This window comes from Erpetoichthys calabaricus, chromosome 2, assembly GCF_900747795.2.
Source record: "Erpetoichthys calabaricus chromosome 2, fErpCal1.3, whole genome shotgun sequence".
Lineage (NCBI taxonomy): Eukaryota > Metazoa > Chordata > Cladistia > Polypteriformes > Polypteridae > Erpetoichthys > Erpetoichthys calabaricus.
In genome coordinates this window covers 5,327,863-5,342,522 of record NC_041395.2, presented here as the reverse complement: position 1 = coordinate 5,342,522, position 14,660 = coordinate 5,327,863, and the positions used below count along the sequence as shown (strand labels likewise).

The 14,660-nt window shown below is 47.6% G+C and overlaps 1 protein-coding gene across 1 annotated transcript in view; it reads left to right on the top strand.

Annotated features, from left to right (window-relative positions):
• The window catches only part of inpp5f (inositol polyphosphate-5-phosphatase F), a 51,427-nt gene that overhangs the window by 30,415 nt on the left and 6,352 nt on the right, over window positions 1-14,660 (top strand). Inside the window, exons 2-11 of the mRNA XM_028825612.2 lie at window positions 3,736-3,816; window positions 5,601-5,737; window positions 6,573-6,701; window positions 7,066-7,233; window positions 7,424-7,480; window positions 8,003-8,201; window positions 13,903-14,082; window positions 14,174-14,241; window positions 14,323-14,447; window positions 14,531-14,608. Coding sequence (XP_028681445.2) covers window positions 3,736-3,816; window positions 5,601-5,737; window positions 6,573-6,701; window positions 7,066-7,233; window positions 7,424-7,480; window positions 8,003-8,201; window positions 13,903-14,082; window positions 14,174-14,241; window positions 14,323-14,447; window positions 14,531-14,608 — 1,222 coding nt within the window. The remainder of the gene's footprint in view (window positions 1-3,735; window positions 3,817-5,600; window positions 5,738-6,572; window positions 6,702-7,065; window positions 7,234-7,423; window positions 7,481-8,002; window positions 8,202-13,902; window positions 14,083-14,173; window positions 14,242-14,322; window positions 14,448-14,530; window positions 14,609-14,660) is intronic.

Genomic DNA, 14,660 nt, shown 5'->3' with positions numbered 1-14,660 from the left:
TTCTGGATAGAGGGGTGGTGGTGGCGCCAGTTGATGCCAGTCTTCCAAGTGGGCACAGGTGTCTGTGTTACCAATGCTGTATAAGCTGACATTTGTAAGGTTCACTTGAGGGGGAAAAAAAATGAAAAACTTGGAAAGACTGGCATGACTGGCACCACCGCCCGTCTGTCCAGAAATCAGACTGCAGGCCAGCACCTCGTGTAAAGAGAAAATGGCCTTCAGTCTGATTTCTGGTTAGAGTGCCAGTGATGCCAGTCTTTGAAGTGGCCACAGCTTTTCATGCCACAGAAGCTGACAGTTTTAAGGTTCAAATGAGTATAAAGAAAAGAAAGAAATGCAATAAGTGTAGTGCCCGCCCAGCGACGGAGGGTCCTACTTGCCCCCCTGTTCTCGCTCATCCAGTTCCCTCTGTGATGGATTGCGGAAACTTCCAGAGTGGCCGCACCCTGCGTGTTTGAACAGCTGCTGGACCGGTGCCCACTGAAGAAGTAAGGAGCAGAAGCATTTGGGAGCAGGCCAACTCCATGGGGTCCCATCCTGGCAAATGAGTCCAGTCAAACTGGCAGAACAGTTGGTCAGTGTCACTGGGAACAGCCAAGCCGAGGCCTTGTGGTGCCCGAGGGTGCCCAGCACTCGGCTGTTTTCTTGAGCTCTCAGGACGGTGCCCATATGGAAGTGACTGACCCTGTGAGGACGAATGCCATGCCTGAAGACTTGTCCTGCCATTTGTGCCCTCACTGGGCAGGCGTTGACACATCCGTCACTCTCAGCGTTTCATGGCAGGCATTCCTGAAGATGTCTGCTCTGGAATTCTGTTGCGAGGCGCGTCTCGGTCACCTCGGGCCTGGCGCGCTGTCTTTTCTGTTTTTCTTTTCCTCCTCCTTTCTCTTTGAGTCTGAAAGCCTCCTTTTCTTCTAATCTGTCGGGACCCCCAGCGTCGTGGGATCATCTCACCTGCTGCAACATCCGTGTGCTGCATTGATGTCGCAGCTTATCAGCCGTTAACCCCTCTCTGTGCACCGCTTTGAGGTTTAAATCTTGTGCTGCCCCAGCCAGTCCACCTGTGTGTTCTAATAGGTGGGCTGAAATCAAGTTGAGTCGGGGTCTTGAGGAGCATGTGGTACGTTCTGCTCAGACACCACGTGCTGTTTATGACAAGTCTGGGCGTTCTGTGATTTAGGAGACCCATCTCAAGACTTTATTGGTTTAGTCTTGTGTCGCCGTTATGCCGATGGCAGCAGCTGTGCTCGCAGTGAGAGAAGTTCAGCCTGGCTGGGAAATTCCAGGAGCTCAGAGGTGCTGTGAGGTGAGACGCCATTCAGAAACGTCATCAGCGGCGGCGGCGTCTATAGAAACTCTTCAGCCTCTGGGAAGTCTTCACATTTTATTACTAAGCAAGCCAAAGCACCCAGCGTGGCCCACGGGTAAAGGAAAGAAGGCAAAGCCTCGGGTGTTTCTTAAATGGCGACCCCTGCTGCCCCATCCGTCATCCACACTGCCTCTCTAGTGATGTCTCCAGAGTCGAGAATTTGTCCTTTCTGCTGTGTGACCCTGCTGTGTTACCTCAAGGTGGACAGTTTGTGGTCTGTAAATCAACCTCTCTCTCTCCCTCTATATATATATAATATGTCAGTGTATGTGTGTACGCGCATGTGCGTGTGTGTTCCAGCATCACTTCCGAACAGCTGGAGCGATTTTCATGAAACTTGGTACACATGTTCCTCATTGGTCGACTGAAAATACTGTAGGATGAAATCAGCCCAAGCCCACCCCTTTCTGGGTAGGGTGGGCAGTGGTCTTGTATGCATGTTATCATCCTGTTGTCATGGTGGCTCTGAGGCTAGGGATCTGCACTGCCAATCGGAAGGTTACCAATTTGAATCCCATAAATGCCAGTAAGGACTCTGCTCTGTTGGGCCCTTAAGCAAGACCCTATTACAATTGGACTCGGAGGTCTAAACTGTTTTTGGATGATTACAATACTTTGTATACGAGAAAGTAAACAAACACAAATACTGAGACTCCCCAGGGTCAGAATTTTGGATTCCAAAGTAGTCCAAGTGAGTGACTATGCCAAACTTGGTCCAGAACGGTCAAAGGGAATTTTATAGGGATCAGACTGACATTCTGTTTTGTTTTTTTATTTATATACACGAACACCTCAGTGTTTTCAGTTTTTATGGAAGTGCACACAGTTTATTGTCCTAATATTTCATAAAGTCAAGGAATCAATAAGTGTGCAAAGTTTTATTCCAGTTTTTGATTCATCAGTGTAGCCCCCTTTGGCTGATATAACAGCCAAACGCACACACAGCCTTCTTTCTGTAAGGGAAATCCCATGCTGGTCAGAAAGACCGTCCCATAAATGTGTCGTCCTTGTAGGTTGCGTTCCTTTCTCCTGTCTGTGCAGTTCATCCCAAACTAAGTGATTGGAGGTTCAGGTCTGGAGACTGTTGTGGCCTGTCCACGTTTGGAAGCGTACCTCAGTGCTCTTTTCTTTTAACCTCCTTAGCGTTAGCCCTGAGCGTCACTCGGGCGACTGTACAGACACGTTTTGTGTAAGAATTACTCAGGCTGCAAAAGTGCAAACAGCGTTAGTGCTGAGCGTTGCTCGAGAAACGATATGGGTGTGTCTTGCATAAGTGACGGGCCTGAGTGTTACCTGGGCTCCTGGCCTTCACTAACCAAGTCACATGTTGAGACGTGATGGAGGATGTAAATATGGTGGAGAGTCAAAGACCACATAGCTGAGCCCCGTCATACTTAATGGCCTTTGTGCTGCTCGCCAGTCGACCCCCGGGCACTCTTTAATCTTATACGCCAGCTCTGTTTTGAGGACTTTGATGTGATGGCTTGTTGAGACCATTGGGTGACCCTGCGATGATTGTGCTGCTACTTCTCTGTGTCTCTAAATGTCCCTAAGCTGGATGGCAGTGTTGGCCTGACTAGCTCGTGTGCTGCAACCAGCTGACTGCGCGACTGCTGCTACTGGCCAAGGTGCCTCAGTTTGTCTTCTCTGAAGACCAACTCAGTTGTGACGTTTCTCAGAAGACGTCTCATCCATTTGGTTTCCTTGCCACGACTCGACCAGTCTGTCCTCCTCCTTCCTGCTCGTCCACAAACATCTCACAGCCCTCTTTGAAAGGATCCTGATTGTTTAGCGGGGACTGAGTCACGGAGGCCGCTCACCTGACCTGTCACAGCTGATGAACTCAAGCCAGTGGTGCCAGGAGCTCAGAAGCCCCTCAGATTGTGACAGGCCAAATAGCAACTTTAGGGCCTTCATAGACTTTGTCATTAGTTGAAAAAAAAGGAAACAGCTGAGAACTTGAAATCACATAGTGGGCACCCACCACAATGCCCAGATTAGGGGCCTCAGTATGACACCCCATCTGCCCAAGGTCAGGATATGACCAGTGTGCCCCATAAAAGAAAATGAGGTTGTGCTCTAAGAACAGGTGGCCACAGTCGCCCTTCAGCTGTCCCGGTGCCTTTCCTACTCCATCTCTGTATTATCAGACTGTCACGGCCCTGCAGAGTGCTGACTTGTCCCCCGTTGGTCACACTATCGCTGTCGTCCCAGTCCGCACATGAGACAGTGCGACTTGACGGCCCTTCCTGCAGTTTTATGATTTGTCCACACAGTGATGCTGTCACGTGACTTGGCCGTTAACCCTGGCAGACTGCTGCTGTGCCCATCTCTCTTACCCATCTTTCTCTCTCTCTCTCTTACAGCCACTGACTTGCTGCTGGCATGGAATCCTGTTTGCCTCGGCCTGGTGGAGGGCATCGTGGGAAAGATTCAGCTTCATGCAGGTGAGAGCTGCCTTTTGGGAATGGTGGGTCACATATGAGGGTCCTGGACCTGAAGGTGCTTGAGAGGCACATCCGGCGGTGACTTCAAATTAAACAACAAGTGGACAAGACCCTAGAGAGGCTGGCAGTGGCCACCATCTCTGAGCATCACCAGCCATTTGCTTATTATACCCGCAATTACACTGGTAAGGCCTCACATGTGTTGGGCACATATAGGGCAGGTGAAGAGCAGTTAATTGGTACAGTAGGCTGAGTTGATGCTTGGTATCTGCAGGTGGATTAGCTTGTCCCAAGCACTCTTTATCTCAGTATGGCACCTGTTGAGAGGGCAGAGATCCCTTTGTTAATAGTGTGCATTAGGCACATAAAGGCCACGTGGTTGAGTGGCGCCACTGAACTGAGGCTTGACACCTGCGGGTGATCCTCCTCCCCTGCCTGCTGGAACCCAGTCCAGTCCCTGGTAGACTACTTCACTGGCATTTTGCCTCATAGTTCTTTTTCATTCATGCCAAGCAGGTCGGCACATGCCTACTGCCAAAGACTGCTTTTCTGTGTATGGCCAGTCATGATGGCCAGGCAGATAGTCAGTCACGGGTTCACATTTTTTCCTAGACTGCGCATTAAATGGTGAAGGTTGGTGACCTTAGAAAGTAGGGCCACATATTCTGAATTGTTCTCTACTTATCTGCAGCCTGGTGCCCGCTGGCTCAGGAGGAGGTCCAGGATGGTGTCCTCTGATTTGCTGTCTCACAGGAACTTTTCTGGTTGCCATGACTGTGACCTTTGTGTGGTCTCATGCTGGATGCTTGAAGCTGATCAATAAGCAGCAGTGCAGTGCCAACCTCAAAATGCCCATACAAATGGGGGCAACTGTGGGCGATTGCATCAGACAGCAAAGTCCTGCATGGGTCATTCGAAATAGATGGTGATGGACAGTCGCCCTGTCTGAAGGATGCCTTTTTTAGGGTGTTGGCATTCTGCAGTGTTGTCACCAGCCTTGCTTGCTCCATTTGACTTGTCACTGTCGGGCTTCTTTTTATGAGGAAGCTCATTTGAAATGAAATATGGACACTTTTTAAACTGTTGATGTTGTAAAGGGGATTCTGTACAGGAAAAGACATGAGGGGTGCTGTGCTTGTCATTTTGTTTAATTTCTAACCTCAAGAACATTCCAGACTGCACTAAGCAGCGAATGGCATCCACTTCAGTTTCACCCTCATACCACTATCTGTGCCCATGTTTCTGCATCTTTATCCCTGTGTACATCCCCAACCCAGTCTGGGATGATGCCACACCACTCCACCCACTCCCCTCAATGTGGACAGTCTCATTTGCCATTTTGTGCCCGTGTCCTCAAACACCCCACCCATCCTCTGTCTGTTACTGTGCCATAACCCAAACCCCCAACCCAGGTGCCCATCTGTGGTAACACCTACCCTGACACCCAATGCCCTTCTCTTCTAGTTTGTACCCACCTCCTCCACTACACCTCCCTCACCCTTTTATATGTATAGATGCCCTGGTGCCCAAACATCCCAATGTCTGTGCTGTACCATACCCACTCCACCCATCTTTGTGGGCAGTCTTGTCCCCATTGGTCCATGTGGACATCCTGGTGCCCAAATCCTCAAGTCTGTGCTGGCCTCCTCACTGCAGCTCTCCACCTGCTCCCCCCAGTCTATGTCTTGCCTCCCATTTTATGCCCTTGTCCTCATCTAGATCTCCAGGAAGATGCCCATCTGAGCCAAGTAACTCACGGCCATCGCCTTCTTTTGCCTTTCCAGACCTCCCACTGGGCCTCGTCCTCATCCGCCAGAAGGCCTTGGCTGGCAAGCTGCCAGGGAACCATGAGGTATACAAAATCACCAAGATCTGTGTGATCCCCTTGTCAGACGATGAGCCGCAGGACTTGGAGCTGGAGGTAAGAACAGATTTGATTTCTCCGGTCTCTGTGATGCTTTATCCCATATGAAAGGAGATGACCCTTAAAAGGACGTGAAGAACTAAACCCAGACTCAAACATCCTGAGCCGTCTTGACCATGCAATAAGAAGAAGGTTTGATTTAACAGAAAAAACAGCAATGGAGGAGGCCACACGGTGGCTTTTATATCTCTTATTCTAAAATGGATTCTTTTTTGGGCAGGTCAAGTGACTCATGGTCCGTACAAAGCTACAGATTGAATGTTTGACCATATAACTACTTGGCCACATCCTCTGCTATCTGACCAGTTTAGTCAGCCTAGCCCATGATGGTGCACTAACAAGTCCAGCTCCTGCTCTCTGGGACCACAGCATCATGTGCTCTAATGGTGGCTAGAGCATGCCTTGAGCCATAGAGGAGGTAGTTGGATGTTATGGTGACCGCTGAAGCCTCTAAGAGGTTAAACACGGAGGGAGTCCTCAGTAATTGGACTACAGACTGAAGGTCAGGGAGTCTTCATGAAAGTGTAGATGGAGACCCGGGGACAGGACAGACGGACAGAAATGAGAAAAAAAGAGATGGCGATTGTGAGTCTCAGTAAAACACCAGCCTTCATCTTGTCATGTAATGCTGTCCACCACAGCGTGTTTAGACTTCTGGGTCAGGGCACATGACTTTGTTCAAAAAGGCCCACCATCTAAAACTGTAAAAGGCCTAAGGCCTCATAATTTCAAAGAGGCTTCACAGGGAAGCACCACGGTGTGGGCAGCTGGTTCCACCGATGGACGAAGCCCTTGTGCCGTCTGTAATAGTCTCTCATTTGCTCCCTCACAGTTGTGTAAGAAGCACCATTTTGGGATTAACAAGACCGACCGAATTACTCAGTCGCCGGATGATTCCAAGTTTCTGCTCAAGACCCTCAGCCAGATCAAATCTAACGTTGCTGTGCCCATGAAGAAAAAGGTGAGCTCAACTTTTCCTGCTTGCTAGGTGCTTTTTGGCCTTCCCACCACAACTACTGGAAGTGACTGCGTCACTGGAGCGCCCCACGCTTTTTAGAATGCCAGTCTAGTCTGCTTAGTGCCAACATCTGCTGAGCAGCTCCATAGTTTTCCTGTTTCTCCTTCAGCTTTCAGTGTCCAAGTCAGCTGTTTTGCTAAAGCAGTTCCTGCCATTTGTGTCATTCATGGGTCTCCACTCCTACGTGCACATTGGCATTAAAGATGTGTCACCGTTAGTTGCACTGCCACCTGCATTACTGTCACGTTGGCTGCCAGCCTATCCAAGTCTGGGTATTCATTGTTTTTACTTTTTGTGTGTTGCTCAGGTGAAGGAGAACAAAGAAAAGGAGCGGCTGGAGCGGCGGCTGCTTGAAGAATTGCTCAAGATCTTCATGGACTCCGATTCCTTCTACTATAGCTTGACCTATGACCTGACGAATACTGTGCAGCGGCAGAGTGAGCGAGACGGGCGTGATGTGCCACTCTGGCAGAAGGTATGTTGGGTGACCACAGGTGTGCAGTCCTGAGTCACTGGACATTCGGAGGGAGTCCTGTAGTTAACCTTGGACACATCACACAGCGTGAAAGATGAGGGACTGGGATGAAGACCACTCGGTGGTCTCAGTATCTGTAAAGCTGTGGTTTAGCTGACATTTACTTACGCTTTTCTTTTTTGTGAACCAGGTGGACGACAGATTCTTTTGGAACAAGCACATGCTGGAGGACCTCCTCAATTTAAAAGTAAGTCGACCACCTTAAACCCGTCATATGGTGTGGTGGGTGATCTGATTGCCCAGGCTTGGACTGGCTATTTCATTTATTCCTACACAATATACAAAATCCCTTAAAAACTAAGGGCTGCAAGTGCCACCAGATCACTTGCCTCATAGGGACTCTTGTCCCTTGAATGGCTTAGTAACTCCAAGAGGCCCAAGGCCTAATCCTCCACAGACCCCAAGGTGTAGTAACTCTGTTAGGCTGGCTGACATGGCAGACCCCTCACCTGAAATGCTCTCCAGTGGGGTGCCCATTCTTGCTTGGGGTCAGGTCCTGTCGGGGGTCTCCTATTACCTGGTGCTTCCCACTGGTAGGACATTAGTTCACTCGTAGATTAGTGCAGCGTGTTGGACCCTCAGCATATCTAGTTTTTACTCTTGACATAAAACGGCATGATGATGTGCCACTCTTTCAAACAAGCTGACCCGCGTGTGAAGCGATGACAACATGCTCTTCCCAAATTCTTCCCACTCTTGTTTTCTGCAGGACCCGAAAGCCGATTTCTGGGTTCTCCCCATCATTCAGGGATTTTTTCAGACAGAAGAGCTGGTGGTGAACTACAATGACACCTCTGATGAGGAGAAGAGCAGCCCTGAAACCCCCGCCCATGATTCTGGCTGCGTGGACGACCTCCACCCTCGCTTTGTGGTGGCCCTCATCTCTCGCCGAAGTCGGCACCGTGCAGGTAGGTCGTGATGCCTGAAGTTAGAACATTAGAATTGTTTCGACGAGAGCAGCTGATGAGCTCAGCAGTCCTCTTCTCCTAAATTCTCCAAACTAACGTTAAGTAGCGTTGTGAAGGTGAACACTGCTGTCTACCACACGACTTGGTCACTTGTTCCACGTTTCTTGTTCTTCTTTGTGTGAAGCTTAACTTTCTGATGCTTGTGCAGAATTTGTCGTTCATGAGTTTCCCATCGTGTCCTCATGTTCTTGTTGAAGAACTCATTTCAAAGGTTACTCTTCCCATAACCCTCTGCTGCCTGTATTGTAGTCAAGTCTATCTACACACTACATCCTGAATTCCCACTTCTTGTAGTTAGATGCCTAGCCAGTTTATAAAAAAAGAGATAAATCATCTACACCTCTCTGATCATCTGCTTAAATTCCAGCATAGTAGTGAAACACAACTTCCCTTGTCTGAACACATGTTGACTGTTTGCTAACACTCCTTATCCTGACGAGTGATGTACTGTACAACATTTTGTTTTTTTAAACATTAGACGAGAGCAGGCCCTTCTGCCCAATAAGCTCGTTTGTTCTCTTCACCTTCTTTGTCCATAATAATATCAGGTTGAGATTCTTGACTCTTAGCGGAGTCAATGGAGGCTCTGATTGGGGCACTCGAGAGACCACGTGAGGAGTCTGAGTGTCTGGGCTTGCGAGGATCCTAATAAAAACCAACATCCGGGCCTTTAATGACCTCCTGGGCACGGCCATCAGCAGTGTGTCTGTCTGAGGAGAGAGTGTCGACCTCGTCATTGAGAGGTTTACTGACCTCGGCGGTGACATTCGTGTCTCTGGTGACTCTTCCTATGAAGTCAGTAGATGGATTGGGAGAGCATGGGGGGTCATGAGGTCGCTGGAAAGGGGTGTGTGGCGCTCCGTCTTTCTATGCAAAAGGACGAAGGTCCAAGTCTTTAGAGTCCTGGGGCCTCATGTATAAACGGTGCGTACACACAGAAATGTTGCGTACGAACGTTTCCACGCTCAAATCGCGATGTATAAAACCTAAACTTGCCGTAAAGCCACACACATTTCCACGGTACCTCATACCCTGGCGTACGCAATTTCTCCGCTCGGTTTTGCAGACTGGCGGCACCCAGCGTCAAAGCAGTGTTACTGTTCCTGCGTGCTCACCCTTTCTTTCTTAGCTCCACATTCCTGACGTGGCTTTATAAATACACTGAAATTAACAGCATATTGTTTATTAGTGTAACGCATCTGATTGTAATTAACCTGCTGCAATAGAATGGTCCAGGGAATAGCCATAGTATTCCAAATACCAGAACTGCTTTAGCGTTGTTACTCTCACTGCATCTTCTTCTTCTTTCAGCTGCTCCCGTTAAGGGTTGTCACAGCAGATCATCTTTTTCCATATTACTCTCACTGCACCACTCGGAGTATTTATATCACTGTATCTGAGTGGGGAATCACAGCAGCAGCTGATTGGAAAGAGAATTATCGGTACACAGCATGAAGCAGACGCTGCCTGAGCCACGGCAAAACGCTTTAGAGACTTCCCAGTACGGACTTCGCGGTTTAGAAAAAGTTTCATCCCAAGAACTCTAAACGCACTCAATCAGTCCATCAAGTGCTCCTTGTAGAACTGTTTGTACTTATAAGTACAATCACCTCACTGTAAACTTGCTCTACAGTTATAATATTGCACAACCTGCGCCACTTTATAAAGTGTGTATTTACATATGATGACGATATCATTTTTAAGATGAAATGCAGCAAAATATGTTGATTATATTATACAGATAAAACTTTAACTTCATTTAAATAATCTGTATTGTTAATAATTAAACATGTGAGGACATGGTGCTGCAGCGCTAGCTAGTTCAGGGATTGTGCATTGCGTTGTATTCTTGCTGGTGCTGATGCGACACTGGAAGGATAGACGGATAGAATAATTAAACACGTACTATGAAAATATTTCAATGTTCCTTAAAAGTTTCGAAGAATCGGCGTTCTAAGCTTACAGATGGCTTCACGTGTATTACAGAGCTGATTGTGTGGCAATTGGGTTTTTGGAGAAAGAAAAGTAAGGACAGGAATTGGAGGTTAGTACGTTTGAAAGAGACAATACTGCTGTGATAAATTATTTCATCAAAGGTTACGCATGGCGCAGCAAGCCTCTTGTGTGAGACATGAACAATCACTGCGCCACCGTGTTCCCATGTTTAATAACATGCTTTCATTCCTATCATCATGAAAAAGATATCACGTATACATCTCAGTATTTGAATTATTCAGAGAGCTGTAATATCACGAATGTAATGGATTCTGTGTCCTGTCGGAGAAAGAGAAAGAATGGAAGCAGGTAGTGATTCACACACATAGAGCACATAGAAGATCAAACACAGAACAAAGCATTTAACGTGCTACTTTAGTTATGATGGGATTTGAGAAACTAGTAAATTAAACGATTTTAAGATGAAGTTTATGATGTTCTACTTTAATGGCAAAATAAACTACGTGATTAAAGTGGAAATTTCGAGATTAAAGTTGACATTTCGTGCTTTTTTTCCCACTGTGTGCCTATTTTTTTTTCTCTGTACCCTAATAAGCTTTCATATGACACTCAGACGGTGGTCTACGACTCGCCTTTTCACAGCAACTTTGATATGTGATTTCTTTTTTATTTCGGGCACTGTGCGACTTTGTGAAGTTGATCTTTTGAGTTTCTCCGACACTCTGTCACTCGATCTACTTCCTTTTGTTGATTATCCCACTGTTTACACCAACAAATAGTACGTTTTTCCTTTGCCTCCACTTGGTATTCGCTGAAATTCTTATTTCCCCCGTGCTTTTCCCATTGTCTTTTCACAGAAGGCTATTTATATTGATTTGCATATTCAAAGAGGCGTGATTCTGGGAGGAGTTGGGGCGGGACAGAAGGCGCGTGCACGTGCGTTACTTTTCACGCAAATCGGGATTTATGTAGTGAGAAGAACGTGGAAGTTTGCGTACGCACAGATTCCTGCATCTGGATTTTTCTGTGCGTACACACATTCCACTTTTGTGCTTACGCCATGTTATAGTGTGAGTTCTACGCACGCCGTTATACATGAGGCCCCTGGTGCTTCCTGTTTGTAAGACATGGACACTATCCAGTGACCTGAGACGAAGACTGGACTCCTTTGGTACTGTGTCTCTCTGGAAAATCCTTGGGTATCATTGGTTTGATTTTTTGTTGCTCATGGAGTCCCAAATGAGGCACATGACCTGCATTGTGAGGAAGCGTCAGTTACGGCACTACAGCCTGTGACGATGCGGGTTCTGCTCCATGCTCCCATCTGCTGTTCGGGAGCCCTTGAACCCAACACCGTCAGTAATGTTACTGATGAGCTAGACAGTGAGGCAACAACACAGCAAGGGGATGATGAAAATGTGCAAAGGTGCTTTTATTTTAAAACAATCAAAACAAAGTGCTGTGTCCAAATAGTGCAGCGATTCAAAAGTACATAAATGAATAATCCAATAAAAGAAATGTGGGGGTTTAAAAACAATAGAAAAACAATCCTTTAAAAACGAGGTTAAAACGTTGCTGGAAGCAGTCCTTTAAAACAATGACAAGCCCGGCGCTTCTTCTACACTAGCGTCTCACCTGCTTCTCCCTTTTGGGCCCTGCAGCAGGGTTCCATCATCACTGCGCAACTTGCCTTCCGAACGCACTTCAGCATTCGTCGTTAACGGTGACGTCCCAAATCAGAAAATAATTCTAAATGTAGACAGACGGGTCCAACATTGAACAGAAAATCTCCAGGCCGTCCTTGGACTGTACAAACAAACACCTGAAAACATCCAAGCTGTAAGGGCGTCCATTTTGCAGTCTGCTAGACGTTCAGCGCACTTCTGCCTTCGGCATTTCCAACACGTCTTTTGTATGAGGATCTTAATTTCCATCCATACACAATGATGGAACTCACTGAGAGAGACTGGGAGAGCCGTAGAGAGTTGTGCGCCAACATTCAGCAAACCGTTCATCAAGGTGCCATCATCCTGTGACATCAGCCACGAGGCACATTTCCATTTTCAATATGCACAGTGAGCACACGTGTTACAGTTTGGTGCTCCGTTTCAGAACTTGGCATTGTAGGCTCTTACTTCTTTGAGGAGGGGGGGAGCAACGGTCACCGTCACGTCAGAACGTTACACTGAAATGCTAGAGAACTGGAAGAAATGGATGTGCTGGATGCCTGATGCCAACAGGATGGAGCGACAGCTCATACGGCCTGCGTGGAGATCCATACACGTTTTGTGGGAGATTGGGAAGCTGATCTCCCTGTGTGGTGATGTCGGGTGGCCTTCACATTCTCCTGATCTCACTTCTTGTGGGGCTCTCACAAGTCAAAGAAGCCTCCAAGGACACAATTCCCTTTGAAATGGCTGAACGAGTCATGCAAGCATTCAGAAATCATCTCAAAGAGCGTATCGCTAATGATGGCCACCACCTCGCAGATGTCATTTTTAAAACACAGTGACAAAAATCTTATTTGGTACACCCTTTCTTGTGTCGTAATGACATTTATTTTATCTTGTAGCGTTTTTTGTAGAATAACCGTTTGAAATGAGGTCCATCTTTTTTGGCTCACCCTGTACTTTGACTGGTGATTTTAATGTTTTTGTAATTAAGCACGTCCCGTTCTCCCTGGCTGCTGTTTCCATTACAGTTAATATCAAGATGAAGCTACATCAATGAGACTTTTACAGACACGCTTTTAAAGGATGCAAAATAGTCTCAGAAAATAGCGAGATGTCATTTTTTGCAAAAATCACACACCCCTACTCTACAGAGCATGCCATCTCAAACTGGGCACGATTTGGCGTGACAATGACCCAAAGCATACAGCCAAGAAAATGCTGAAATGGCTTTATGACAAGTCTGAGTGACCTTAGGTGGCCCAGCCTTAAACCCCATAGAAGACGTGTGGAGAGACCTGAAGATGGCAGCTTACAGGCGCTTCTTATCCAATCTGACACAGCTTGAGAGGATCTGTGAGGAAGAATGGGACCCATTGCCCAGATCGAGGTGCCCAGCTTGTAGAGACTTTCCAAGAAGACCCGAAGCTGGAATTACTGACAGAGAGGCTTCTACGATGTGCTGAATGAAGGGTCTGAGTACATCTAGGAGGACAGGTTCCAGTTTTTAATTTGCCGACATTTCTGACCTCATGTTCTCACTTTGTTATCAAGTGTAGGTTGGTGGGCAGACATGTCAAATGAAATCCACAACACAGTGCAGTGTGCAGAGCTGTGAAGGGTCTTTGTGAATCCACTGTGTCTGGTCACGTAATTCTGTCGTAACGTTTCATTGTCGGCTCTTCTGCTGGCTCCTCGCTAGTTGTAGGTGTTGCCGGCCGCAGGTGGACTCTAAACTGGCGAGGTGACGTCATCGTCATCATGAAGAAAATGATTACTGAAGTCATAAACGACGCACCGAATTCAAAAACATCAATCTGGAGGGACGCCACTTTGATTGGATCAGTTCAGTCGTCTCCTCGGCCAGCCAGTGGGGGTGGTGAAGTCTCCCTTTAGGTGGTCTGACAGCTCCTGCCCTTTTTTGATGCCCGTTTTGTTCATGCCGCTTATGCCGCTCCACACTCATCTGTTGGAGTTTTTCTGCTGCTTCCTTGACATAAGATTTTTGATTTCAGGTATGAGGTATAAAAGGAGAGGGGTGGACAAGAATGGCAATGTGGCAAATTACGTGGAGACGGAGCAGCTGATCCACGTCCACAGCCACACGCTGTCGTTCGTCCAGACGAGGGGCTCCGTCCCGGTGTTCTGGAGTCAGGTGGGCTATCGCTACAATCCTCGTCCTCGCCTGGAGAAGGGTGAGTACAGTCAGCTTAGGTGCTCTCAAAGTCTGCAAGTCTCCCAGACCCCCAGTGGCATACCCACCTTTTTTTATTTTCTCACCCTCAGGAGAACAAGAGAACATTCCGTACTTTGCAGCACATTTTGAAGAGCAGCTCAAGATCTACAAGAAGCAGGTGGGAGATGGGGTCCCTGGGATGGTAACTGATGGACTGCTTGGGGACCACCAGGGCTAATGACACGGTCTGTCTTGTCAGGTTATCATTAACTTGGTGGACCAAACCGGGAGGGAGAAGCTCATCGGAGACGCCTACCTCAAGCAGGTTCTGCGCTACAACAGCCCTGACCTCACCTACGTGTCCTTTGACTTCCATGAGCACTGGTAGGAGGCTACAAGGTTTTTAATGGGGTCTGGGGAAGGGGGCACTCTAGCCAATCACATGCTCTTTGTTCCTGTGCCCACAGCCGAGGGATGAAGTTTGAGAACGTCCAGACCCTGACTGATGCCATCAGTGACATCATCCTTGACATGAAGTGGTGCTGGTGAGTGTCATTGAGCCGTCAACACCGAGACCACTCAGGGTTCCTGATTTAT